The 27,663-nt window shown below is 39.4% G+C and overlaps 1 protein-coding gene across 4 annotated transcripts in view; it reads left to right on the top strand.

Moving 5' to 3' along the window:
• The window catches only part of LOC105478298 (sortilin related VPS10 domain containing receptor 3), a 612,041-nt gene that overhangs the window by 324,237 nt on the left and 260,141 nt on the right, over positions 1-27,663 (top strand). For all 4 annotated transcript variants that reach the window (XM_011735416.3, XM_071069164.1, XM_011735417.3 and 1 more), the window contains one exon: positions 580-738. In XM_011735416.3, coding sequence (XP_011733718.1) covers positions 580-738 — 159 coding nt within the window. The remainder of the gene's footprint in view (positions 1-579; positions 739-27,663) is intronic.

Raw genomic sequence — 27,663 nt, 5'->3', positions numbered from 1 at the left:
AAGATGATAAACCTTCTGTGGGAGTAATATTTGCCCAAGGACCTTTGGGGCTGTATGCTTTGGAAAATATCTCTAACAAAGGAATCATAAAACCACTTAATTGAATGCATAAAACAATTCAGAAAGAACAAAACAAACAGTGGGATCATGGCAGCATGGCAGTGCAGTGGGGGAGGGAGCTTCTCATGACCAAAAGGAACAATGCTGTGATTAGCAATGACATGGAGAAGGGATAGGGGGGTCGGGGAGAGAGAGAGAGAGAGAGAGAGATGACTGTCCCAAGGTCAGGAGACAGACCACAAAAAAAGTTCCCAGCGCTTAAAAGATGGGCATCAAAAATGAAACTTCCTTCTATATGCAGACCTAGCCTTGCCCCCTATTTTCACCTCAATTCAACAATAAGACACTAAATCAGGAGAAAAGATAATACAAGTATTTTATACAGAGGCCCAGATGCCCCTTTTTATGCTATAGTGTACAAATACCAATGATTTATTTATGATTAAAGTTATTATATTTATTCTTTCCTAACTTTCTTTACTAACTCTGTCTGTATTTGTCCCTCTGTCCTTTCTTTAGATTATGCTTCTCAGTGATCCTGAAATAGAGAGCAGCATACTGATCAGCTCCGATGAAGGGGCCACCTATCAGAAGTATCGGCTCACCTTCTATATCCAGAGCCTGCTCTTTCATCCCAAGCAAGAGGACTGGGTGCTGGCCTACAGTTTGGATCAAAAGGTGAATAAATACTATTTGCATTCACATCTTGTCATCCAGGTACCACCATGTGAAAATCACTGGTTTTCTTAGTCCAGATTTTAGAGGGAATTCAGTGACGTTTCATCATTCCAACCCAAATCATTTCATCATTGATTTTGCCTGCAACAACTAACTTTTCTTTCTGCTCTTAAGTATCAAAATAGGTAGACAGGTATATTTCACTTATTGACAGTGTCATTATTTCCTTTTCTTTCTTTCTTTTTTTTTATTTTTTATTTTATTTTTGAGACAGAGTCTCGCTCTGTCATCAGGCTGGAGTGCAGTGGCGCGATCTCGACTCACTGCAACCTCCGCCTCCCGGGTTCAAGCGATTCTCCTGCCTCAGTCCCCTGAGTGGCTCGGATTACAGGTGCCCACCACCACGCCCAGCTAATTCTTGTATTTTTAGTAGAGACGGGGTTTCACCAAGTTGACCAGGATGGTCTTGATCTCTTGACATCGTCATCTGCCCACTTCGGCCTCCCAAAGTGCTGGGATTACAGGTGTGAGTCACCATATTTCACATTTTAAAAATGACTTTCTTTATAATTTTACTCATTTGACCTTATTCAAAACAACCCTGTTAAAGAGGTAGGATATACATAATATTTTACAGTGACATAGTAAACCAAGGTGCAGAAAGGCTAAGGTGCTTATTCAAACCCTCCAAGCTAGAAGCTGAGGAGCCAGGACTTAAGTGCATGTTATCAGATTCCACGTCTAGGCTTATTCTATCATACCATGCCACCTTGATTTGGTGAAATTGGAATATACCCTTGCTCTTAGTTGAGTAATAGAAGGGAAGCTTCAAACGAAGTTCATTTTGTTATTTTCTAAAAGTACATTAAAAGTCTAGTGACCCCAATAAGACCTCCTTCTTGAGCTCCAAATACGTATATCCAGCTGCATACATAACATTGTCTGTCTCTTGTATGCCTCAAAACCTCTCAACTCAATGTATTCTAGAAATGAACTGGGGATCTCTCCCCAGCATAGCTGGCTCTCTTCTAGTATTCCCTCTCTCTAGCCATTTAATTACAAAATTAGAAACCGAGGGAGTATCTTTAATATTTCCTTGTTCTAAACCCACTATCTGTGATCAATCATGGGATCTAATACCTTTTTATTCCATCCACTTCTTTCTGTTACCACTTCTAAATATCTTTTGATTCCATCCTCTTCTTTCTGTTACCACCACCACTCAAATGTAAGTTTCATTTGTCATCTGAATGATTGCTAGAGTCTCTCTAGTATGTTAATACTACAACCTGAAAAAATATTTCCCAAATATAATGATTGTATGCCTTTGCTTAAACCCCTCTCACATTTCCTCTTTGTTCACAAACTAAAGACCACAGTCCCCAGTAGATATTACCAGCCCCTGCCTGGTTTGGTCCCTCCTTCTCTCTCCTGGCTCACTGTTATCACTTTCCCCTTGAATCTTTCAGTTGCTTGCCCTACCTGTCCCCCTTGCTCCCTTTCCTGTGCCTGGAATTCTCTTCTTTAATGTAAGCCTCGTCATCGTCAGATCTCAGATCCAGCATCACTTCCTCAGGACACCTTCCCTAACTCCCTGACAAAATCAAATCCCTTTTGATGTTCTTTTACATAGCACTATGTACCCCTCATTCAGAACACTTGTCACAGATGAGATTTTGTGTTGATTTTTGGGGTCATCTGCATTCCTCACTAGATTACAAGCTCTATCTTGTAATCAGTCCTCAGTGTCTATCTGTTAGATGAATGAATTAGTGGATGAACGCTGAAATTCTGCAGCTCTCTATATTTGATCAACTTATACTTAAGAAAAGGGATTTTAGATGATTTCCTCTTTGTATTTCCTGACATCTCCGTAATCTTACTACAGTGCTTGATGCCAAACTATTATGCAATAATGTTGTGGAATCAATCAGTAAAAGGAAACAGATAATTCTGAGCACTGTCTCTCATAGGGATATCCACAGAACAGCCTTGGTTGAAGTAACTTCTTCATTCTGCTCTCTTAAATACTGAAACAGTTGCTCCTCAGTGTATATTTGAATATGTGATTGTGAATTTGTGTGTGTGTGTGTGCTTGCGTTCATGTGATGTCAGCACCTTTAAACAGTAATTTCAACGTAACCTTTCTATGTCTCGTTAACCAAGCCTCATGGTGGGTGCCAGGTGCTTGATGCAATCCCCTAAGGACACCCACATGACATTTGCAGAGGAAAAGCCACTGCAAATACATTTCTTTCATGGCATCAAGTGGATATTGTATGAAAGACTTAGCCAAATGTCAGGTAGTCTGTGACTTTAGAGGCTTAGTGTAGTCAGAAATTTTGAAATGGTGTTGAAAAAAGTAAATTATTCAGATGTCATTAAATGGTTGGATGGTAATTTATTTATAAGAAGCTCAGAACTCTTAAAGCTTATTTTTATTTGTACAGAGACAAGCTAGGTTAGAGGCAACAGACTTCTCATACCAAGAGGTTGATAAACCAAATGCAATATGTCTCCTGTGTATCTAAGAGTATCCTTTTCCTCCCTCTCCACAGCACTGAGAACATCTGGGGCGTTGCTCATGAAGTACCCTTGTGGATATAATGCATTCAAAATACTTTCAGACTTGGTGGCTGCTCTTTCTCTTAGTAAAAATATTTGAAAATGTGGCAGTGGGTGTTGATGGATTTTTCTAATCACACTGCACATTTCTAGATATATTATTCCTTAGGTACTCTTTCTTGTTGACATCTTTTGCGTAAAGTAGCTAAATGTTCTTGAGGCTAACCAGTGCCTGGCCAAACCAAAAGTTTCTAACCAGTGCCTGGCCATTCTTCTTTTAAATAAATGATGTGTGAAAGCAGATGATACCCCTGGCAACACTTGCAGAGATGGCATAAAACACCTAGCCCCAGTCATCCAGGTTGCAGAAGAGTTTTTCTTTATTTTGGAGGTAATTTAGCAGTTTAGAGTCAAGGAGAGTGATGCTGTGCAGCAGCAAATGAAAATGCAAGTGTAGTTGAGATTGATATACAAATGTGTTATTTCAGACTAGAGCCTTCTCTGATGTGCATGCTTGAAGGCAGCTGTTTCCTTCTAGAGAAAATGAAAAGTGCTAGTATTAAGGTAACTGCAGCATCAAAGGGAGATGTTTGTGGTGAGGAGTGAATCGAAGTTTCCATTATTGTGCCTTTGATGAAATGCACTAGCAATTTCTTTAGAGTTGGTAAGGCTATCTCCTTATGTTGTATGTATTACAAAAGACCTAATTGAATGATATTTTAAAGGGACAATATCCAATTGCTTTACTTTCCCAAATGCTACCCCAAAGCTACAGGAGACTTGCCAGTAGATCTCACTGGGTAAAGGCACTGCTGGAGAATTAAGGAAATACCTTCTGGATAAAACAAAATTGCATCTAGAAATCGAGAGAGGCTCCTCACGCTCTGCTAGTGATATGTGGGTGCTGGGTTGTGAGTTAACTGGGAAACATGTCTACCTGATACTGGCCAAGGCCTGGGTGTGGGGAAGATCATCTGAGCCCTCCAAAGCTGCCAAGGGGTGAGGGGCAAATGTACCTTCCATTTGACCCTGCTGGAGGGTCATACCTCTGCAATCCTGATGAACCCCAGTCTACTAAAGTCCTTTCTGATTTCTGATCAGCTTAATTTGGGCATTTGATTAGCTCCTTCTATTGTGACCATCTTATGAGCTTCCCTATTCCCCCTACATCCCATGCCAGCTCCTTCTCTGTCCTATATATTCTCCTGCCATCTTGCATTTTAATTTAAAAGGACTCAATAGAGACAAGAGATTCATTCTTGGCTATCTTTGAAGATATTTTATAAGAATTTTTGAAGTTTAAAAAAGCAGTGGAAGTAATAGGTTATGGTTGACCAAACTGGAAATGACAAAAGAAAAGCTACTCCCCTCCCTCCATCTTAGAACCAAAGCTCTGTAACTTCTTTTGAAGGCTGTGTCTTTGTCAGTTATTTAAGCGGTAGGATTCTCTTTTGTTTCCATCAGGCTATTTCCTCACTGATGACTGAAACAGCTTACATTGTGATGTGTTTAGATTAGCTGGAGGGCTCAATAATCTTATTAAAACTGAGACTTTTGGAAAGATTTTAGATAGGTTTTGAAGACAATGCAATCCTAGAAATATAGCTGCTGTTCTCATTGCTGTACAGAGCTGAATGTTTAAACATTCCTCATTTTGACAAGAGACTGTAGCATTTTTTAAAAAATGGGCACATGCTCATGTATCCACAGATGCATACATCCTGGCACACGGGGCCTTCTGTAGGAGATGGAAAGCTGAAAATAGCTATTTTTTTTTTTCTGTGTGAGAGGTATGATTGCAAAGCTCTCTAATACCATTTATATTCTTGGCAAAATGAACCTTTAACAAATACAGCTGGCTTTGGAGATCAGAGATGAACTCAATGGGATTTCAGACTCCATTGTTTTCAGACACTTCTGGGCTACAGTGGTCTAGAATTGCCAGTCATTTTGATGTAAAAAGCACTTTCTGAAACACTGGCACACATAATGAAGGGTTGCTGTTATAGTATTAATAGTTGGGGAGCGGTCATGCAGCTAGGGATTTTTGTTGATCACCTCCTACCCGACAAGTTCAGTAGTAGCTGACAGATTGACAGACTGGCTAAGCAGCTGATGCAGTGTTAGGCGTGGCAGCTGGCAACACCGGACCCGGTACAGAGGAGGTGCTTGTCCCATGCGAGCTTTGCCAATTGGATTGTAACTGGGGCAGGTGCTGGAGTGTATCTGGATTGTGGAGGGCCTGAAAACTCAAAAGGAAATGTAAACTTGACTTCTGGAATGTCAGATCCAAAGAAACTGTGCCTTTCATTTATATTCTCATTTAAAACCCCCAGATTAAAAATGTAATTGTGTTGAGATCCTCCAGGATTAGTAGGTGATGATAACTTTCTCAGTAGCTATTGGCAGAAACAGGCTTCCTGTCTCCTCACCTGGTGGAGATAAAGCTGCCGGGGATTAACTAGGGATGACCATAGCTTTGAAGCTTTTCCTCTGAGGAATAGGAGTGGGACTAAAGGACACTTTTCACTTAAAGAAAAACATTGCATTTTTATTAGGTCCTTTTCCATTCTTATAAAAATCATTTTTATATAATTTAAGAGAAAGAAAAATCTCTCTCTCTGCGTACCTACAGCAAGTGGCCACTGCTTTTGCAGGTGTCTCGTCAGTACAATAGAGGTGTGCTATCTCTATCACCATAGAAACACCAGGAGGTGGAGCAACCACCCAATGGGTGTGGCCCATAATCAGAGATACCCTGTGATACTTGAATGTTACCACGGATCTATTTGAGCTGAGTTCTGAATGACAAAATTGGTTTAATGTTAGCTATGAACTTGTATTCAGTGAGAGAAGGGTAGTAAGGATCTCCATTCATGTCAGTGTTGCCTACAAAACATTCGTTCAAATGAACAACCTTTAGCAAAACTATAGTTCTAATAGCCTATGTCTTCCCAAGCATGCTTTTGCTTTTCTTTTTTAATATTTTGAGATGGAGTCTCGCTCTGTTGCCCAGGCTGGAGTGCCGTGATGCGATCTCAGGTCACTGCAACCTCCACCTCCTGAGTAGCTGGGATTACAGGCACCCACCACCACACCCGGCTAATTTTTGTATTTTTATGTAGAGACGAAGTTTTGCCATGTTAGCCAGGCTGGTCTTAAACTCTTGACCTCAGGTGATCTGTCCTCCTCGGCCTTCCAAAGTGTTGGAATTTACAGGCATGAACCACGCACCACGCCCAGCCCCAAGCATGCTTTTTCTATATGATATCCTAGACTTTCTGGTCTCCTCTTCACCTTCTTGGTTACCATTTTAGTAACCTGATACATTTCTTAGAGGGAAAATCACATTTGCTGAAATACTTAGTGGAAGATACAGCATGTATATGCTTTAAGAAGGGTACTCAGGCAGGTAACAGTACCTTTCCCAAAGCAATTATGTTCCCCAGAAATTCAGCCGTGGCAGTGTTTTAGTGAAGATAGGTGGCTCCAGCCACAGGTGGTCCAGGAGGTGCAGTAATGTAGCCTCAGCTTTCCCTGTGTTCTTTCATCTGCTTCCTTTGTGGACTGACCTTGTCTTTATGTACGTGCTGATTTTTTTGTGTTAATAACACTGCCCTAGTGCTGACCACTTTGCTTGAATCCAGATCCTAGATTTATGGTTTTCCAGATGGACTCAGGAATTCTTCTGCTTGTCCCCTCCTTTGCAAGTCCCTGTGACCTTAAGCTCTTATCTGCTGGACCAGGCCAGGCCACTTATGCTCCCTCCATTCTCTGCCTATTTCTTGACCACTCACCCTGGTTTGACAGCACCTGGCCTTTTAAACTCAGGGTCATTCTTTCAATTTTAAAAATGGGATTGTAACATACATACCAAAAAGTGTACATCTCATGAGTGTGATGAATTTTCATTAACTGAACATACCCATGAAACCAGCAACCTGATCAAGAAACACCACTGTGTGCTTTTTCAGCCACTACTTTCCACCCTCAGTGGAGCCACTATCCGTCAAGGTCATTTGTTATTTCATGCAGACAGCTAAACTAGGAAAGCAACAGATAGAAAATAAATTTCTCTGAAGAAATGTTAGAAGGTAGCAAGGGAGGTAAACAATAGAGAAGAAGAAATACTTTAAATGTTAATATTAGAGAACTAGACTAAACCAAATACAAGAATTTATTGACATTCAGTAATCCCAGTTAATCTGGAAAATTCAAAAGGACAATTCGAAAAAATGTTCATTTAAAATTAACAGGTTTCATTTTAAAAAATGTATTACTTTCTGTACGATAATCATAATACCCAGTGTTGGGTGTTATATTTTGAAATACTATTGATGGATGTGCAAATGAATTTTCCTTCCTGGAAAATATCTTGGCAATATATATTGGAAAACATACACATATTCATAACTTGACCCAATGGCTCAGTTGCTCACTTCTGAGACTATACCAATGGAATAATCCTCTGAAGCTCTAGGCATGACAATGCTTATCAAGGTCATTTATAATGGAAAAAACTAGAAAGAAACTCACTGCCTAACATTAAGGGACTTTAAATTATGGTATATACATTTACTGGGGTATTATGCAACCATTAAAATAGTGACCACAGTGACCATGTAGCAACATAGGTATATATTAATACCTATTAAATACATATAGGCATATCTTGGAGATATTGTGGTTCAGTTCCAGGCTACCAAAATGAAGCAAATATCACAATAAAGCAAGTCACGTGAATTTTTTGATTTCCCAAAGCATATATATTTTTATACTATACTGTAGTCTATTAAGTGTATAATCTCATTATGTCTAAAAAATGTACATACCTCAACTTAAAAATACCTTATTGCTAAAAAATGCTAATGATCGTCTGAGTCTTAAGCAAGTTATAATCTTTTTGCTGCTGGAGGATCTTACCTTGATATTGGTGACTGCTAAGGGTGGTGGTTGCTGAAGACTGGGGTGGCTGTGGCGATTTCCTAAAATGAGGTAACAATGAAGTTTGCTGCATTGACGACTCTCTGTTTCAGGAAAGATTTTTCTGTAACATGCAGTGCTGTTTGACAGTTTTTTACCCACAGTATAACTTCTTTCAAAATTGGAGTCAATCCTCTCCAACCCTGCAACCCTGATAAACCCTGCCTTATCAACTACGTTTATGGAATATTTAAAATTCTTTCTTGTCATTTCAACAACGTTTACAGCATCTTTACTGAGAGTAGATTCCATCTCAAGAAACCACTTTCTTGGCTCATCTGTAAGTAGCAACTCCTCATCTGTTCAAGTTTTATCGTGAGATTGCAGCAATTTAGTCACTTCTTCAGGCTCCACTTATAATTCTACTACTCTTGCTATTTCTACTGTGTCTGCAGTTACTTCCCCCACTGAAGTCCTGAACCTCTCAAAGTCATCCTTGAGAGTTGGAATCAACTTCTTTCAAACTCCTGTTCATTTTGATATTTTGATCTCCTATGAATTTCTTAAAGGCATCTAGAATGATGAATCCTTTCCAGGAGGTTTTCAATTTACTTTGCCCAGATCCATCAGAGAAATCACTGTCTATGGCAGCTATAGCCTTATGAAATGTATTTCTTAAAACAATAAGACTTGAAAGTTGAAAATTCTATTTGATCCATAGTCTGCACAGTAGATATTGTGTTAGCAGGCATGAAAATAACAATCTATTTGTAAATGTCCATCAGAGCTCTTGAATGATCAGGTGCATTGTTAATAAGCAGTAATATTTTGGAAGGAATCTTTTTTTCTTAGTAGTAGGTCTCAACAATGGGCTTAAAATATTCAGTAAACCGTACTGTAAACAGATGTGCTATCATGCAGGCTTCGCTGGTCCATTTATAGAGCACAGGCAGAGGAAATTTAGCATAATTTTTAAGGGCCCTAGGATTTTTCAAATCATAAGTGAGCATGAACTTCAACTTAAAGTCATCAGCAGCGTTAGCTTGGCTGAGTCTTCCTGTCCTTTGAAGCTTTGAAGCTAGGCATTGACTTCTCCTCTCTAGCTGTGAAAGTCCTAGATGACACTGTCTTCCAATAGAAGACTGCTCATTGAAAATCTTGTTTAGTGTATCTGCCATAATCCATGATCTTAGCTAGATCTTCTGGATAACTTGCTGCAACTTCTAAATCAGCACTTGCTGCTTCACCTTTCACTTGTATGTTGTGGAGATGACTTATTTCCTTCAACCTCATGAACCAGCTTCTGCTACTTCAAACATTTCTTCTGTATCTTCTTCACCTCTCTCAGCCTTCATAGAATTGAAGAGAGGGCTTTGTTCCAGATTAGGCTTTGGCTTAATGGGATGTTGTGGCTGGTTTGATCTTGTATCTAGACCACTAAAACTTTCTTTATATCAGCAATAAGGCTGTTTAGTTTTCGTATCATTTGTGTGTTCACTGGAGTAAGACTTTAAATTTCCTTCAAAAACTTTTCCTTTGCATTCACAATGTGGCTTTTTGGCACAAGAGACTTCACTCTCAGCCTCCTGGCTTTCAACATGCCTTCCTTACTGAGCTTAATCATTCCTAGCTTTTGATTTAAAGTGAGAAACATGCAACCGTTTCACATGAACACTTAGAAGCCATTGTAGGGTTATAAATTAGCCTGATTTGAATGTTGTTGTGTCTTAGGGAATAGGGGTGCCTGAAGACAGGGAGAGAGAGAGGAGAATTGTCAGTAGATGGAGCAGTCAGAACACACACATTTATGGATTAAGTGAACCATTTCTATAGGTGTAATTTGTGGTGCACCAAAACAATTACAATGATAACATCAAAGAATACTGATCACAGATCATCATAACAGATATAATAATAATGAAAAAGTTTGAAATATTGTGAGAATTCAAAAAATGTGATGTAGAAACACAAAGTAGGCACATACTCTTGGAAAAATGGTGCTGATAGACTTGCTTGATGTAGTTGCCACAAACTTTCAATTTGTAAAAAACCCAATATCTGTGAAGCACAATGAAATGAAGTATGCCTGTACGCATTACATATTACATATGTAAATATATACAACTGCATACATAATATATATTAAGACACACTTTTAAATACAAGTATGCAAAAAATAAAGTAAGGTAAAGAAAGGAAGGAATGAAGGGCGGAATGGAAGAAGGGAGGAATGAATATAGGAAGGAAGACAAAAGGAATGAAGGAGAAAAATTATTTTAAAGAATGGAAGGAAATATTCCCAAATACTAGCTAGGTCTGTTAAGATGATGGAACTATGTTTGTGGGGCTTTTCATTGCTTTCATAATTAAAAATTCTTTAAAGTAATATGCCATAAATAGTTTATGTTTATCCTAGTTATAAGGCAGTGCTCTTAAAAAATGCTTTAGATGTGAATAGGGCTGATTTAGTAAAACTCTTTCAAATCATTATTTAATCCCTTTTCAAGAAGGAGTATGTTGTAGAAGAAAATTTCCCTGAACTAAAGTACACAGCCTGAGATTTCTCTTTTCTTCAGCGTGATTTTTACCGTCGTCCCTTTAGAACTCTGAAATTCTAGGAATATTTTTTTCTCCTAACAGAAAGTGTACTCTTGTTGGATGTAACCTCGATCTACATTATTTACTACTCAGCAACAAATATAGGGTTTATTATTTAGAAGGGACCCACCATAGGTAGATGTTAAGGAAGTGATTTATTCTGGTAGTTTTTCAGATGAATTTTCCGGCTCCATCCCAAAATTGAATTAGTATTTGCTTATTTGCCTTGACAACTGTAATGGAAACAAATACTTCTGGAGCCAAGGGGTGTAGACAATTCTAATGCATTGAGCTTTGAACCTAGGAACTCTTAACATGCCCCATGTTACTTGACTCAGAGTTGGATGTATAGCTGCTCCTTGGAAATAGAGATACGTGTCCTGAAGTACCTCCCTCCCATGTGTGGCACTGACAAATGCTCTCATATATGTGATTATGTTGAATTTTCATAAGCAGCTGCCAGGTAGATATTATTTCCAAGTTGCAGATGAGCATATGACTCTTGAAGGGCATTCTAACTTGCTCAAGGTCACACAGCCAGTGAGGGGACTGGCCTGTTCTCTATCCTAGACCTGGCTGAGGTGCAGCCACCACACCCCACTCTTCCTGGTTGATAGGTGGGCTCTCCCTTGCCTTGAGACAGAACTGCATATGGGCCACTTTTACACTGAACCCCAGCTCCAGAGAGCACAATAGAGTAAGACAACAAAATCAGCCATGTGGAAACCAAACCTTCAAATGAGTCCAGTGGTTCTTATGGCATATTTCTCAGCTGATGGCAGTTTCTGGAGTGGGATTTTGAGGGTAGAAGCCATCAGACTGCTTGCTGATGATAAGACATTGGACTAATTAATTCTGCCTCAAGCAAAAAATAAACAACAACAAGGCAATTGTGTTTTAAGGGGATTTTGTCCAGTTTTGCTCGCTTTTCCCATTAATTCAAATCTTTGAGTTAATGTATAGATTAAACCAAGGTGTTTGTCATGTAAATAGGTAATACTATGATCTGAAATTTTTAAAGGAAGCTTATGGAGACAACATCTTTAATATGGTAATGAAGAGAGAAGTTGAAATCATTTAACTTCATTTACAAATCATGAATATGTATTATGCTTTAAATGAAAAAAAGGACTAAAACAGATATAGTGTTTGTTCAATTTGCTAAAGAGAAGACAATTTGTCAAGATTTTTTCCCCAAAACTCAAGCAATATGCAAATGTAGGAAAATCAGACCCCTGTGTTAATTCCATGGCATGATGAATATTTTTATAATCCTAATTAGTACCAGTCATTTAGTCTAGCAATTTCCCCCAATCTAGCCAATTTGAAATTAAAATAGATGCCTTGATTACAAAACTCATTAGCAAAGAAGCACCCTTCTCACTAACCAGTTCATTTAAAATGCACAAACTGAATGAAGTGTGGAACACTTGTGTTGTCAATTGGCATAAGTGAAGTGAGTCTTAATTGGAAGCATTGTGAAGTATTTGTATTGCTGCATGTTTCATTGCAGTATAATATATCATTCATTAAATGTAACAAAAGCAACTTTTAAATGATTTAATTAAACGGAGTTTGTGCACTTGGTAATTTTTATAAAGTCGAATGTCACAATTGTTTGCATTTGAAGTACTGATGGGTATTAATGTCAGGAAGACGAAGTCTGACTCTGCATTTATCACTCAGATTATGCAAAGAATGGCAGGTTTAATGTGAGAGGAGAAAATTAATTATAGAACATTGACTTCTTACTTAAAAGTACCCACGTGCATATTGTCCTTGTGAATTTGGGAGTAGGAATTTCAGAACTACCTGATTTATGGCTGGGAATGGAGTGGAAGGGCCTGGCAGAGTACTAGGAGTGGAATGTAAGGAGAAAATAGCACTCTGGAATTTTTCTTTTGTAATTTCGTTTTTAATCAAGGGAGGAAGTAGTAGGTGGAGAGAAATGCTATCCTGTGTATTTTCATCTACTCAAAAGAGCAATAGAGATGTGTAGCAATGCAGATTGATGTTCTGTCTAAGCAGAATGTGATGCGAGTGGGATGGGGGAGGAAATTGGCTTCAGACCAGGGAAATGCTGCGGATGGGGACTCCACAGAAGCCCCGAACTGAGGCCAGAGAGCGAGGAGATGAAGGATGATTTCCCGTGGAAAAGGAGGCAGAATGGGCTGTAGTAGTGGCAGTTCTGTAGGCATAAAGTATAAGGCAAATATAGAAGCTGAGTTTCCCCTGATGTTTCTTCTCTGTGTAATGCAGATGTCAGCTGTTGCCTCATATTTATGTTATTTCAGCTCACTTCAACAAGGAGGCAAAACTCAGCCATGTCACTGATTTCTGTGAGAAATCCCATGTTAGCAGACACTATTGATGTCTTGCCTATACCCACTAGATATTTCCATTCTAGTGTGCTCCTGCTGACTTCTGACTGCCAATATTTGCATTTCTTTGCCTGAGGGCTTTCTCTGAAGTCTCTGGAGGCTACTCCACTCCTTTGTGCAGGAAGCTATGGAAGTACCTGGGAATTAGGAGCAGCCCTTAGCCAAAGATAGCAAAATTTGGTGTATAGATACCTCAGCTCTCTCACTCTGATGTGTGGTAACTCTGAGACATGTGTCTAATACTTTTAATCTAGAATTTCCCAATGGAATGACACTCTAGTTGCCTACAAAGTTAGCTGACTTCATAACACTACATATAGACTGCCTTCTCTTACTTGGGTAATTCTCTACGTTAATACCAATGGGTTTTAATTTTTCATCTCCAAAATAAACTACTTACACTCTAGTCCTTGTCTTGGGGCCTACTCCTGGGGAGACTCTAACCAGTTGTGCCAAATACTTTGTGATTTTGGTGGTGGTAGTGGAAGATTTGTGAGGTCAAGGATGGGAATCACAAAACCTAGGTTTCCACCCAGAAATTACCCTTTGACATTTCTATGTTCCTAATCTCTCCTGAACCCCTCCCACTCCCCAGGCTGTCCACCTGGGACACCTGTGAATATGTTACTCTAGGGAAAAAGGGACTTGATAGATGTGATTAAATTAAAGATCCTGAGATGGAGGGATTATCCCAGATTATCTTGAGGGACCCAATATAGTCATAAGGGTTCTTTGAAGAGGGAGGCAGGAGGGTTAGAGTCACAGAAAGATGTTACATGGAAGCAGAGGTTGCTCCAAGCTCTTTGAAGATGAGGATTGGCTGGAAAAGGCAAGGAAATGGTTTTTCCCCTGGAGCCTCCAGAACGAATGCAGTCTGGCTTCCTCGATTTTAATCTCATAAGCCTCATTTCGGACTTCTCACTTCCAGAGCTATTCTAGAATAAATCTGTGTTTTCTTAACCACTAAGTTAGTGGAAATTTGTTACAGCAACAATAGATTAATACACTTACCAGCCCTTCCCTTGGCTTCACTGGACCTCCTGTCCCAGAGCAAGCAAAATCAACTGCTTGTCTCCACCAGCTTCTTGAAAGCCCAGGCATCCACATACCCAGATACGGCATATCCAGAACATACTTTTGACTCCTGTTTCCATTGATCCCTGTGGTCCTGAAATAAGAAGAGTTTCTCCTTGGAGGTGGAAAAAAAATGTTCTCTATATTGTTTACATACTGTAGCAGTTTGTTTGGGGTGCTATAGCAAAGTACCACAGACTGAGTGGCTTAAACAATAGAAATGTATGGCCTCATGGTTCTGGAGGCTAGAGGTCTGAGATCAAGGTGTTGGCAGGGTTGATTTCTTCTGAAGCCTCTGTCTTTGGCTTGAGCATGGCAGCTTCTCCCTGCATCTTCATGTGCTCTTTCCTCTATCTTTGTCTTTCTATGTCCTGATTTCCTCTTCTGTTTTTTTTTTTTTTTTTTTTTTTTTTTTTTTTTTTTTTTTCTGGAGACAGAGCCTCACTCTGTTGCCCAGGCTTGAGTGCAGCGGTGCGATCTCGGCTCACTGCAACCTCCACCTCCTGGGTTCAAGCAATTCTTCTGCCTCAGCCTCCTGAGTGGCTGAGACTACAGACTAATTTTGTATTTTTAGTAGAGATGGGGTTTCACCATATTGGCCAGGCTGGTCTTGAACTCCTGACCTTGTGATCTGCCCACCTTAACTTATTTACCTCTTTAAAGACCCAGTCTCCAAATATAGTAACATTGTGAGGTACTGGGGGTTAGGACATCAACCTGTGGATTTACAGGGAGGCATGTCAGCTCATAAGACATATGCATGTCAAGGTTGCTGAGTAATGAAAGTCTTACTGCCCTTTGTGTCCCTGCTGCCCTGTGTGAGGGGACAGTAGAAGTCTTTTCCTGCTGTGTAGCATGAGATGTTCCTGAGACACATGGAATGGAACCAACTACCACGAAAATTGACAGTGGAGTGTTGGGGAGGGAGTAGGGGGTGGGGCTTATTCCTGACATGGAAACCAGATCCATGTGAGAGGCCCTGAGCGTGGTCAGGAAGTTTCCAAGCTGGTCTTTGGCCTTGACCCTGGACAAGTTTAGGAAATCATGGAGGACAGAAGAAAAAAGATGGTGCCCAGATCATGAAGGCCACTGGGAAGAACGTTGAGGGGTCAGAGTGTAAAAGAAGTCTCAGATGGAAGCTTGTATTTTAAAACCATGGCTATTTGCTTGTATAAACTAGATGTGTTTTGTTTCAGTTTTGGCATTTTGTTTTTGTTCTCTCTTTGCATTTGAAAATGTCACCAGATCTCAGATGGGCCAGAAGTTACAGAAAGTTTGGTTGACCCGAATGTGTTGCAGATCTTCCTAAAGTTTATCATTGGCTTCCCCTCAGCTTGGAGGATAAAGTGAAAGCCTTTAGCTCAGCACATGAAGTCTTTTAACGTGCATCCTAACTTCCTACCTCCTGTTTTTAAGCACTCCATTCACTCATGCAACAGGGAATGTTTCTTCCTATTTCAAGCCAAAATGCCCTGGCACATGTGCTTTCTTCTTGGAGTCCTTTTCTTCCCCCTCTTCATCTAGCTAGTCCTGAGTCCTGCTCATCTTTCAAAACTCAAAGAAAACAGAACTTTCTGGAGAAAGCTCAGCCTAGACAGACTTTACCTATGAAACCCTAACTAATCTAGGTTTTTAAGAAAAGTCTAGAAAGAAGCGATTTTCTTAAAACCTTTTTTATTTAATGGTTTTACATATATTAGGTATGTTTGTTTGTTTGTTTTCCCTCAATGTTTAGGACATTCAAAGACATGGGTGAGAGTTAAAGAGAACCTGTATAAAGTTTTTTATTGTGGGGTTGAGAAGAAAGGGAAAAATTATCAAGTGATTTGAAAATAGAATCAGAATTTGTGACTGCCTAGAAGTCACAGGGGAGCGGGTGCCTGATAACACTGACCATGACAAGAATCAAAGGACATCATAGATCTGATGGTCTGATTGCCTACAAAAATATCTAAGGCCAATGGCTGTGCCTGCTCATGGCACACTTCTTTCCTGACAAAGGAGATGCTTGTTTCCCAAATGCACTTAGTGGAAGAGGGGAGCGTCTGGTCGGCCCTGTTGCCAAGGTGCACTGTAGAGGGGATAATGACCTTCCTTTGTGGTTGCTCTTCCCTGTAGTTGCTTTTCTGATATTTTTTCCCCATACCTCCCTTGGCTGCTCTCAGTGCTGGAGGCAGGATCTACCAGTAGCTGTCTGAGTAAGTTACTGAAACAGGCTTTTTAAAATGGAGACTTTTTAATTTGAAGTGTTTGGTAGAGATACCAGGGTTGTAATCTAGAAGCTTTATAATAGGCAGCTAGGGAATGAATGAGGGGAAAAAAAGACATGTTAACTTTTATTTCTTCAAATATGATCATGTCAATATTGGGCATGAATGTTTTCATAACTGAAATGCTGAAAGGTGGCTGGGAAATCCAATCTCCCTTGAGTCTATCTCAGGCATAGATGGTCTCTTGAACTTTCTAGCCCAGCGACTTCAGTCCCTGAAGGGATCTTTAAGATTTCATTTGTAGATCATTACTCTTGATATAATCTACCTACTCTTAGGTTTACACAATGTCTTTCCCTTTTTTTGATGCTGAAAATGCCAGTTTAATAATCAGGTTAAAAGCTTATTTAATCTCCATTACAGGTATCACGACTTAATCATTAAAGATACTGAAAAATATGCCCAAACATTTGTCTTTTTTCCTCCAAAGTAGCTTACTACTCAATAGCGGAGTCTAACAAATTCTAACAAATATCCGTTTGTAAATCTCAAATTTTCTCATAGTGAATACTGGTAAAAAGGAAAATGAAGAAAAGAAGCAGATACAGCAAAAACCATCTGTTCCCTTCTGGCACATGTCATTGAGAGTATCAGTACCCTACTCTCTATACCCAGATACCAAGTGAAGTGCATGATATTCATCAAATACTTATTAAGCACTTACCATGTACCAAGACCTAGAGATGCAATAATGGATTTTGTTACCATCTTTGCTATCATAAAGAGAGAACTGCTGATCAAATAAGTAACTGATGGCAATTGCAATAAATGCTGTAAATAGAAGCACAGATGGTTAGAGTGTATATTAGGGAGGAGGTCTGACCTATCTTCAAAAATGTTTGATATGATTTCTGTATTGAAGAGTTAAGGTGTTCACTGAGAGTGAAATCTTTTTAGATCCTCATAAGCATTATTTAACATAAAACTAGGGTCGCTCTATGAGTTGCCTTCAGATTTTTTAAACAACTTTATGAGGTATAATTGACATTCAGTAACTACACACATTAAAATGTATAAACTTGATACAATTTTGATATGAATACACCCATGCAGTCATCACTACAGCCAAGAATATGAGCAAATCCATCACCTTCAAAAGTTTCCTTGTGCTCCTTTTGTAATTCTTTTCTTCCACCCTTTTTCATCCCCTCACTGTTTTCACAATTGGTGATACTCTTTATATCACTAGAGATTAGTTCGCATTCTCTAGAATTTCTTATAAACGGAATCTTAAAGTATGAACCCTTTTTTGCATGGCCTGTTTCTCTTATAATTATTTTGTGATTCATCTATGTTGTATGTTTCAACAGTTTCCTCTTTCATTGTTTCCCTGATAATATTTTATTATGTGGACATAGCACAATTAGTTTATCCATCCACATGTTAACAGGCATTTGGATTGAACCTAGGAAAATAAAGTTGCAATGAGAATTCATGTATGAGTGTGTTTATGAACATTTCTCTTGGGCAAATAGTAGTGGAATGGCTGGATCATATGATAGAGGTAGTTTAAAATTTTTAAGAAAATATCAAACTATTTCCCAGAGTGTTTGTTCTATTTTTCATTTCCACTAACAATTCATGAGATTTACAGTTGCTTTATATTCTTAGTAACAGTTGGAATAGCCAGTCTTTTTAATTTTAGCTTTTCTTTTTCTTTTTCTTTTTTTTTTTTTTTATGAGATGGAGTCTTGCTCTGTCATCCAGGCTCGAGTACAGTGGCATGATCTTGGCTTACTGCAACCTTTGCCTCCTGGGTTCAAGCGATTCTCCTGCCTCGGCCTCCTGAGTTGCTGAGATTACAGGCGCATGCCACCACACTCGGCTAATTTTTGTATTTTTAATAGATACGGAGTTTCACCATGTTGGTCAGGCTGGTCTCGAACTCCTGACTTCGTGATCTGCATGCCTCGGCCTTCCAAAGTACTAGGGTTACAGGCATGAGCCACCACACCCAGCCAATTTTAGCTGTTCTAGTAGATGTGTATTGGTATCTCATTGTGGTTATAATTTCTGTTCTTTTAGTGACTAAGGGTGTTGAACATCTTTTCATGCACTTATTTTCTATCTATATATTTTCTATGGTTTTTACCCATTTTAAAATGGGCAACTTGTGTTCTTACTATTGAGTATTGAGAGTGTTTCTATATTCTGGATAAAAGTCCTTTTTCAAATGCGTGATTTACAGTACTTTCTCCCATATTGTAGCTTATCTTTTAATTTTCTTGACAGTGTCTCTCAGTGAAGAGAAGTTCATAGTTTTGATGAAGTACAATTTATCAGTTTTTTGGATCATATTTGTTGAGTCATATCTAAGAAATATTTGCCTAAGTCAGTGTTACAATTATCTTTTTCTTTTGCCTTTTACTAGATGCTATTATAGTTTTAAGTTTTATGTTTAGACCAATAATCAATTTTGAGTTAAATTTTTATATGGTGCAAGGTATATATCAAAGTTTATGATTATTGCATATGGATACCAAATTATTCTAGCACCGTTTATGGAGAAGACTATTCTTTCTCCATTGAATCGCCTCTACAGTTTTGTCAAAAATTCAAAAATTAATTGACCATGTATGTGTGGATCTATGTCTGGATTCTATTCTGTTCCATTGATCTATTTGCTTATCTTGACACCAGTACTACATTATCTGGATTTCTTGGTCACTGTGGTACTTCACATTTTCATATGAATTTGAGAATCAATTTGTTTATTTCTACCCCCTACCTCCAAAAAATGGCTTTTGGAATTTTGATTGGGATTGCATGAAGTCCAGTAGACTAATTTGAGGAAGAATTGGCCTTTTAAACATATTGATCTTCTGATTTGTGGACACAGCCATGTCTTTATTTGTTTCGGTTTCCTTTTAATTTGACTCAATGATGTTTTATACTTTTTAGCTTATAGATCTTGCACCTCTTTTTAATCAGATTTATTCCTAAACATTGCATAAACTTGACTTTTTAAATGACATTTTAAAAAATATCTGATGTTTTTGTTGCCAGTATATAGAACAAACAGAAAAATCAGCAAGAACTCAACCAACTAACTTTATTGACATCTCTAGAGCACTTCATCTAACACAAGTAGAGCATACACTCAAGGGCCCAAGGAACATTTATCAAGATGGGCTATATTCTGGTCATTTGTGAATGAGTACAAATAGTGTAACTTTAATCTGGAAAATGGTATTATTTTACTAGTTTCTGAGAAGTATGAAAATTACTTAATGTGTGAGAATGAAACCATTAGAGGGATTTTCAGAGATAAGAATTAATAATAGAAAAAAATATTTACTGTCAAAATGGGACTTCAAATGTCAAGCAAGTACAAACTTCTGCCCTCACATGCCACTGAGGAGGGAAAGTTAGCATCTCAAGAGTTCAGTGGAGGGAGATCTAGCGGGGATGTGTGGATGAGGAGAAGAGTGGCATTTATTTTTTCAATGATCCCTGGAAGAGGTGTGAGATTTGCACATGGAGAGGATATTCTAGATAGTGCAAACAGCCCAAATAAACTTGTGAAGTTGGAGAAAGGGGGCTATAGCTAAGATTAGCAAGAGGAATAATAGGGAAAGTGATGGGGAATAATAGGAAATGTGATCAGAAAGTTACTCTGAGGTTAGAGAGTGAGGTATTTGGGTGCTAATCTGGGAAACTTATGCTTTATTTGTAGACAGGAAACTGTTTCTTTTAACACAGTTCACATGGAGGTTGGGAACTGTCTATATTAAAGTAACAAAGGCTATTTGAGTAGATAATTTCTTTCATATGAACTAACCGTTGAAAACCTAAAGGAAATCTTCAGTTTTGCCTTTCATCAATTTCATATGAACCCCTAATTTGTGTCATAACTTTAGACATGAATATTTCTGATTGTGTTTCTCTTGTTTTGAGACTTGACATTTCCATCAATAATCTGATCCCATCTAGGAAGTCAAGTCCAGACCAGGCAATACCCTGACTCTAATCCTCTGCTGTTATAATCATAGGAAAAAGCCCATTGTAGATGCTTCCAGTCTTAGGAGAAGAAGAAGGTACATCAGGGATTGAGGGTGATGCATATGTGTGCTTTTTGTTTTCTTAGGGTCCATCCTTGGGGATTATCTCTATAGCCTTTAGAATTTGGGACTCATGGTTGAGCACTTACAGATCTCTTCTTCAATGTCTGTGTCATGTGTTTATCTTAGCTCTGTAACGTGGCTAATTTTCTCATGCCAGAGCCTCCTTTTTCATTCAGCAAATCTTTACTGAGGACTTGATGGATTTAACTAATTGTACACAATGCTTGTGTGGATATAATGATGAATCAGTGAAGTGTCTCAATCTGGTGGGATGGAAAAAGTAATGAACTGTTAATCACAGATGGTACTATTGGAACCTTAGGGACCCAGGGAAGTTCGAGATGATCATCAGGAAACGGCCTTTGTAGACTGTACAGAATGGGAAAGGCAGAGTGCTGAATGTTGGAGGCTGAGGGGGACTTAACCAGTGAAAGGAACCTACCGGGTGTTTATTAGGTGCTCAATACATACCCGATGACAGATCAGTTATGAGCAAAGAGGTTCCGTTGGGAAGAATGTATAATTTGGTGGAAATCTCATAGTTTATTCACAGTTGAAAGTAAACTTCCTTGAAAGAGACAGTGCAAGGCTCTGGAAAGAGAATTGGGCTTGGCTTCAAAAGGCCTGGATTTAATTCCCTTATTCTCTTTTTGCCAGGTGTGTTATGTGGGGTGGATGACTTAACCTCTCTGTACCTGCCTCATTTTCTGTACATTGAGAATAATGGTGAAAAGATGACAGGTGTGCTGTGAGAATCAAGCAGGAGAAATTATACAGATGTGCTAAGCACTGTTTTGTTGGGAGACCTCTGCTTGTCATAAACCAGCTCTGCAGAATTCTCCTCCAGGCCTCACAGCTGAGCAGAGGACATCAATTTTCATATGATTTGGCTTCTGAATTGGTTAACCCAACTCAGAATTCCTTCTCCTTCAGGGCAGTTATTTTTTTGTATCTCTTCTTCTTTGCTACTTTGAATTTTAACTTTTCTAAGACTTCAGGGGTTGCTTTCTCTGGACTGAAGACATCTGCTAAGATTCTTTGAACCTTCTATCTCCTTAATCCCTAGTTGTTCAGATTCAGAACTAGAAAGGCCAGAGGTCTCAGGCTGAGGAGGCTGGCTGGGTAATAGTTGGCTTATGGGACTGTACATAACTGAGGACAGTTTCCCAGTGGAGAATCATTGGCCCTTGATTAATATGAAGTGTGGACATCTGTGACTGCCCTATCTTTTCTCGTTAAGTCACAAGCTGGGGTTCTGACTCCATTTGCAATTCATCAAGGCCCATATTCTCTAATTACAGAATTAGAGACAGGAATACTCAGATGATCCAGGTCTTTGTCTTTATCATGGAAGTATACACAAAGGGGGAAGTTATGATGATGTGTGAACGGTGATATTTTCAGCATTTCAGCAGTGTCAGTGTCACTTGGTGGCAAACCTTCCTATTGCTGGTGTAGATGCATGCCCTCATGCTCTGTTGTAAAAGTGGAAAAGAAGAGAGAAAAAATATATCATTTATTCTAAAACCATCCCTTTTTTGTTTTTACTAATACTTCTAGGTGTAAAATGTATTTTATGTACTCTCATTGGTAAAGTATTTTTAGTCGTTTTTGCTGCTGCTTTTAACCTCTACTTTTTCTTAACTGGTTCATATAGAATCTTTGAGCTAGACAGGTGCAACCCTGAAACCATTTATATATTGGCTCTAACTAGCTGCCATGTAGTTTTGATTTACATACTTCCAGTTTGAGGGAGCTCAATTCCTCAGAAAGCAGACACTGCCAGTTTTAGAAAACTCTAGTTATTAGCTAAAATGACATTAAAATAAAATCTGCTTCATCTAAATTTCTGCCTGTTGGAAATAGTTTCCCCTTATTCACTACCTTGTTCAAATATTGTCCTGTGCTCTGAAATCCATAAGCAAGTCCTCCCTACTCCCTGCACAGCTTCAAATAGATGTCCTTAATACCTGTTCCTTTACCCTTGTCTTAGGGAGGATGAGCATCTCTTGCTCCACAGGACCACTTCTGAAAACCCTGATCTACACCCCTGTCACATCAGGGTGAGGCAGAAGAGTTTATTCTCCAGGGGGCCACCCTTGGCCATTCAGGCACACACAGAAAGTTTGGAAGAATGCTTTATGATCCTTTACTCTGGGATCATCGTGGTCCAGCCCATTAGTCCACAAGTGGGACTCAGATTCCAAAGTGGTTTCTCCACTCCATCCCACTAGCTTCTTCTCCTGTGATTATTTTATCCCAGAGATTTTCATATGGCCACCCTCTTGTGATGGACAGATGAATTTCCTTTCTCTGTGACTACCTGCCTTTTACTTGGCCCCTGGTCCTCCAAAAATTTTTTTTTCTATGATGAACAATTCAGTATGGTGGTAGCATCAAGTACAGTCTTCCTAAAGCTCAGCTCTGGTCATGCATTCACCTGCTAAATGAATGAATGAACGAATGAATGAATGAATGAATGAAAAAAATACAACAAAATTAAAAATAAATGGCCCAAACCAACAAAAAGACAAGGACAGAATCCTAGAACCAATATTTAGGGTATAGAAGAAAAGAGAGTGGGAATAGAAGCTATTAAGTACCTAATCTATATCAAGCACTGTGCTAAGTGTATTACTCTGCTATCTAATTGTAATATTCTAGCCTCTATTTGTTCATTAATTCCAAACCTCATGGTACTTATTTTTGTGTGGGTATACATGTGTGCGTGTGTGTGCATGTGCGTGTGTGTGTGTGTGTGTGTGTGTGGCTATGCGTGTTTTAAATATTAGCCCATTTTCACATGGACCTGTCTATGCTGCTTTATTATAAGGCACCCTGGATTGTAAAATATCCCCCACAGGTGGTAGTGGTGGTGGTGTTTTTTTTTTTTTTTTTTTGCTTCTGCTTGAGCTGTAGAAGTATCAATGGACATAGACAGTTTTATATGTATTTATTTACTAGGAATTCTTGCATCTATTATGCAGATTTTGTGAGTTCAAACTCATATAAAAGCTTAGGGTTTTACTTTCTTTTGTGTGTCGATTCCTATGCTACCCCCAGCCCCCGCACCCTAATCCAAGGCACTGATCAGAAGACAGTTTGTGGCTGCCTGCTCAGATAGTGGCCAACATATTGCAAGGCACCATATCATGTATCAGATAACACTTCAAACTTTGTATATTGGGCTCATTTCCAGCTGTTAACCGCATAAGGCAGAAAGATAAGTGTCTTTTCCTTATGTAGGTATTATAACTCACCCATCAGTTCCCAGAACATATGTGTCTTTCCCAAAACACCGTGGGTCATTATTGAGTCAGATCCTGCTTTAGTTTTGAGTTCTTAGTTTGATTTTGACACTCAGGAGTTTAATTAGAAGTGCAGAAATTATTTAAGATTTTTGAATTATATTTTATCTATTAGATCAAAATGTTTGTTGGGAGATGGGTTTCCATCCAGTTGGAAATGTGACTTTTCTATTTCTCCTAGATAATTTTCAGACTAACCATGTAAGGTAGGTATCATTAACCCAACTTTACAGATAATGTGAAGGTTGAGGAGAGTTAAGTAAGTTTTCGGAGGTCACACAGCCAGTAAGCGACAGAACAGAGACATACAGGAGCCAGCAAAGGAGAGAGAAGAAGAAGGTTTCTGGAAGTAGGAAGAAAGCCAGGAGTGAGCAGTGCCTTTGAATTCACGGAAGGAGAAGGTTTTAAAGTTTGAAGAAGAATCAAATACTGTAGAGGGGCAAGGGCTGAGAAAATTATTGGATTTGGCAATTTTCTAGAGAGAACAGATTGTGTCTAAGTGGTTGTTTGAAATGTGCTTGGAGGGCAGGGATTGTGTTGTCCCGTATGCTTCCTTCAGCACCACTTGAAAATGTGCACTTAAATGTTTTTTGATGGTGATGTTGATTATCCAAAACATTTTCTTGAAATAGCACTTTCCATGTGCAAAACTTATGTAAGGATGTGGGGTCAGGTTCAGCTTCATGCTTACCCTTTGAATATACTTCTTCTCTGCGAGGGTGCCTATAGAACCCCTTTAAGGGGAAAACATTGGAAGGAAGGAAGGAAGGATCAGTTAGTGACAGGTCAATTAAAGGAAGCAGTTTTGCTAACTCTAGCCTTGAAAGGAGAGGTGGGACATTCTTTCATGAGCACAGACCAGTTACTTTGTAGTATGCTAAGCTCCTTAGGCACAATATTTCTTTCAATCCTTTGGAAAAGGACACAACTGTTCCCATTTTTGAGATGAGGAAACTAGGGTTTTAGAGCATCCAAGCGGCTCAAATTATCAGAGCTAGAAATGACAGAATCGAGATTCACAGACATGTCTGACTTCATAGCAAAGCATCTTAATTCTTCAGGTCCCACAGTGGGATCTGTTTTAAGTGGTTCTTGACATTTCCCTGGACACATGGGGAATGTGACTGCCAAAATCAAAATGAGAGATCAATAGGTTTCACATTATCTTTCAGACACTAAGATGTGTGCCCAGGTAGACCCCAGGTGATGGATGATTAAGGACCTTCATAGCCTTTGATTCTGGCCCACTGATCTCTCCTGAAGAGCAGATAAAAGAGGGTTGCAGGCTGGAGAAGGGGTGCCTGCATCGTGACAAAGGAGGGGAGACCAAGAGATCCACCCTGCTTCATATGAAGCCATTTCTCAACCTAGCTGGAGGTGACAGGTTCATGCATTTAATTATTCATTCTTCCTACTAACATTTATGGGTTCATTTTCACAGAATAACCTTTTACCCTGCATCAGGCACTGAGCCGGGGTATAAGGGCCACAGAATGAATAAGGTAGTGAAGAGGTGAGCTGTCCAATACAGAAACCTCTAGACACATGTGGCTGTAAATTAAATTGAATTAATTATGAATAAATAAAACAATTCAATTTCTCAATGGCACTACCCACATTTCAAGTATTCAGTAGCCCCATGTGACTGGTACCTACCCTCTTGGGTAACGCAGATGTAGAACTTTTGCATCATTGCAGAAAGTTCTACTGGACAGTGTCAGTGAGAGTGAGTATTGGCTCTGGAATCGGAAGGCCTGGATTGGAACCCGGCTCTATTCCTTAGCATCTGTGTGTTTGTATGTACTTGAATGGGTTCCTTAATAGCTCTGCTTTTCTTCCTTTACCTACAAAATAGGGAGCACAATTGGAACAGCAAAATAAGGAATATCATATAGAGTACTCGCTGTGTTCCAGGCACCATTGTAATGGCTTTATTTGTATTAATTAATGTAATACTGACAACTACCCTACTAGGTAAGTGCTATTACTATCCATGTTTCATAGATATAGATGCAGTCACAGAAAAGTTCATGCAGCTTATGCATGGTGGCACTGGGAAGTAAACCCTGGCAGTTGGGATCTGGAATCAGGGTTTTCCATTTTTGTTATAATTCCTAACAATGGCATCGCTCCCATAGTGATGGTGGGAGAATTAAATCATTTACTCCACTAAGACTGTAATATCTGCCTGACATGGAGTGAAAGCTGAGGAAATGTTAGTTATTATAATATTATTCTGGCTTTCAAGAAATTTAGAGAAATTCTAATTTTTATTCTCTTCAGGAGTCTAGGAGGGGTGAACAACCTGTTCCCCTTGTCAGTAGAAAATAGCAAAACATGGCCGATAAAGGAGCTTAGTGGGAGACACAGCTCTTAGCCTTGCTCTTGCCTACCCTGGATGTGTCACTGCCCTTCTCTGCGTCAGATTCCTCATCTGTAATATAGGGATTGAACTAGAATGTCCCTGAACTCTGCTTGCTTTTTCCAAAGTCTCTGATTTCATGATAAATGGAGCCTAATTTGTGTTGTGAAATTCAAAGGTATGTATAAATACTAGCTTATGCAACTGGTTAATCACTTAGTGTCAGATAAATGTGCAGAGCAAGGTGTTTAATATGTTTACATAAACTGTACAAACCACTTTTCATTAATTTTGCTTTCCCAGTGTCATAGCAGGAGCATGTTGAAGCAGGGAACTTGACGTGGGCGCCTGTCCCCCTAACTTTTCATTTGGATCTGGTTTTGATTTATTCCATGGGCTCCCTTCTGTGCACTTGGGAACTGGGGCTTTGAAAATGTTTATGCAAACAGTGCAGCCCTTAGAACCTGCGGCACACAAGGCGTTATCTCTGTCTTCAGACAGGCTGTGCTCCTTGTGGGCACTTCATTTTTCATCCAGTCAGGGAAAAGATGGGAATTACCAGTAGTTTACACCTGGATGTCAAACCTCCTTGTTTCCTCTTATCCCTCTCCCCTCCTTTCTCTCTCTCTCTCTCTCTTTTTTTTTTTCCAGAGAAGATCCAGGATAATTTCAGGGCAGTTATGGGAAATTTCTCAGGTGTGATAAAAGTTCTCTGAGTTTTTGTTCCATTGATTTTTATGGAACTGTGGATAGCTATAAAATCAGAGTGGGCACAGTGCAGCTGTCTGCCTGACAGCGTGGACTATGCAGGAAGCCTGGCAGGGCTGGGGCCAGAGCAGGATGGACAGAGAAGGGATGGACTTGGATGCCATACCAGTCAGGCTCTGCCTGGGAGCAGAAGGTTGACCTTGGCTGGAATTCCAGTGAAAACAGAGTGAAGGGACTCTTTACAGAGGGGTGTGAAGAGTTTAAGGAAGCAACACGGCATGGCAAGGCACCCAGGAACTAGCAGCAGTAGGAGGCTGTTGGAACCTGGGCCTGAAGGGGCAAGGACAGGAAACCATGTTATTGAATTTCTGGACAGAGCTGGAATTAAGGGGTAGAGGGTTACCCAACAGCTGAAGTCAAAGAGATTGGAGCCTCTGCCAGAAATATGGGGTCTAGGCAGGATAGGAAGTGGGGCAGATGAACTCTTCTCTTCTCACCTACCAGATTCCTTTTTTTATTTTATTTTATTTTATTTTTATTTTTTTTGCTGAATGTAACAGGATGGAAAAAGGCAAGGAAGCCAGGTGGGCTAATGCAGCCATATGGTTGAGTCCTGTGGGGGTACAGAATAGAGTAGAAGAGGTCAGAAAATTACTTTGGGGTGAGGGCAAA

This window comes from Macaca nemestrina, chromosome 9 (assembly GCF_043159975.1).
Source record: "Macaca nemestrina isolate mMacNem1 chromosome 9, mMacNem.hap1, whole genome shotgun sequence".
In the NCBI taxonomy this organism is placed as follows: Eukaryota; Metazoa; Chordata; class Mammalia; order Primates; family Cercopithecidae; genus Macaca; species Macaca nemestrina.
The sequence above is the reverse complement of the archived record's forward strand: the minus strand, read 5'-3'. Positions and strand labels throughout refer to the sequence as shown.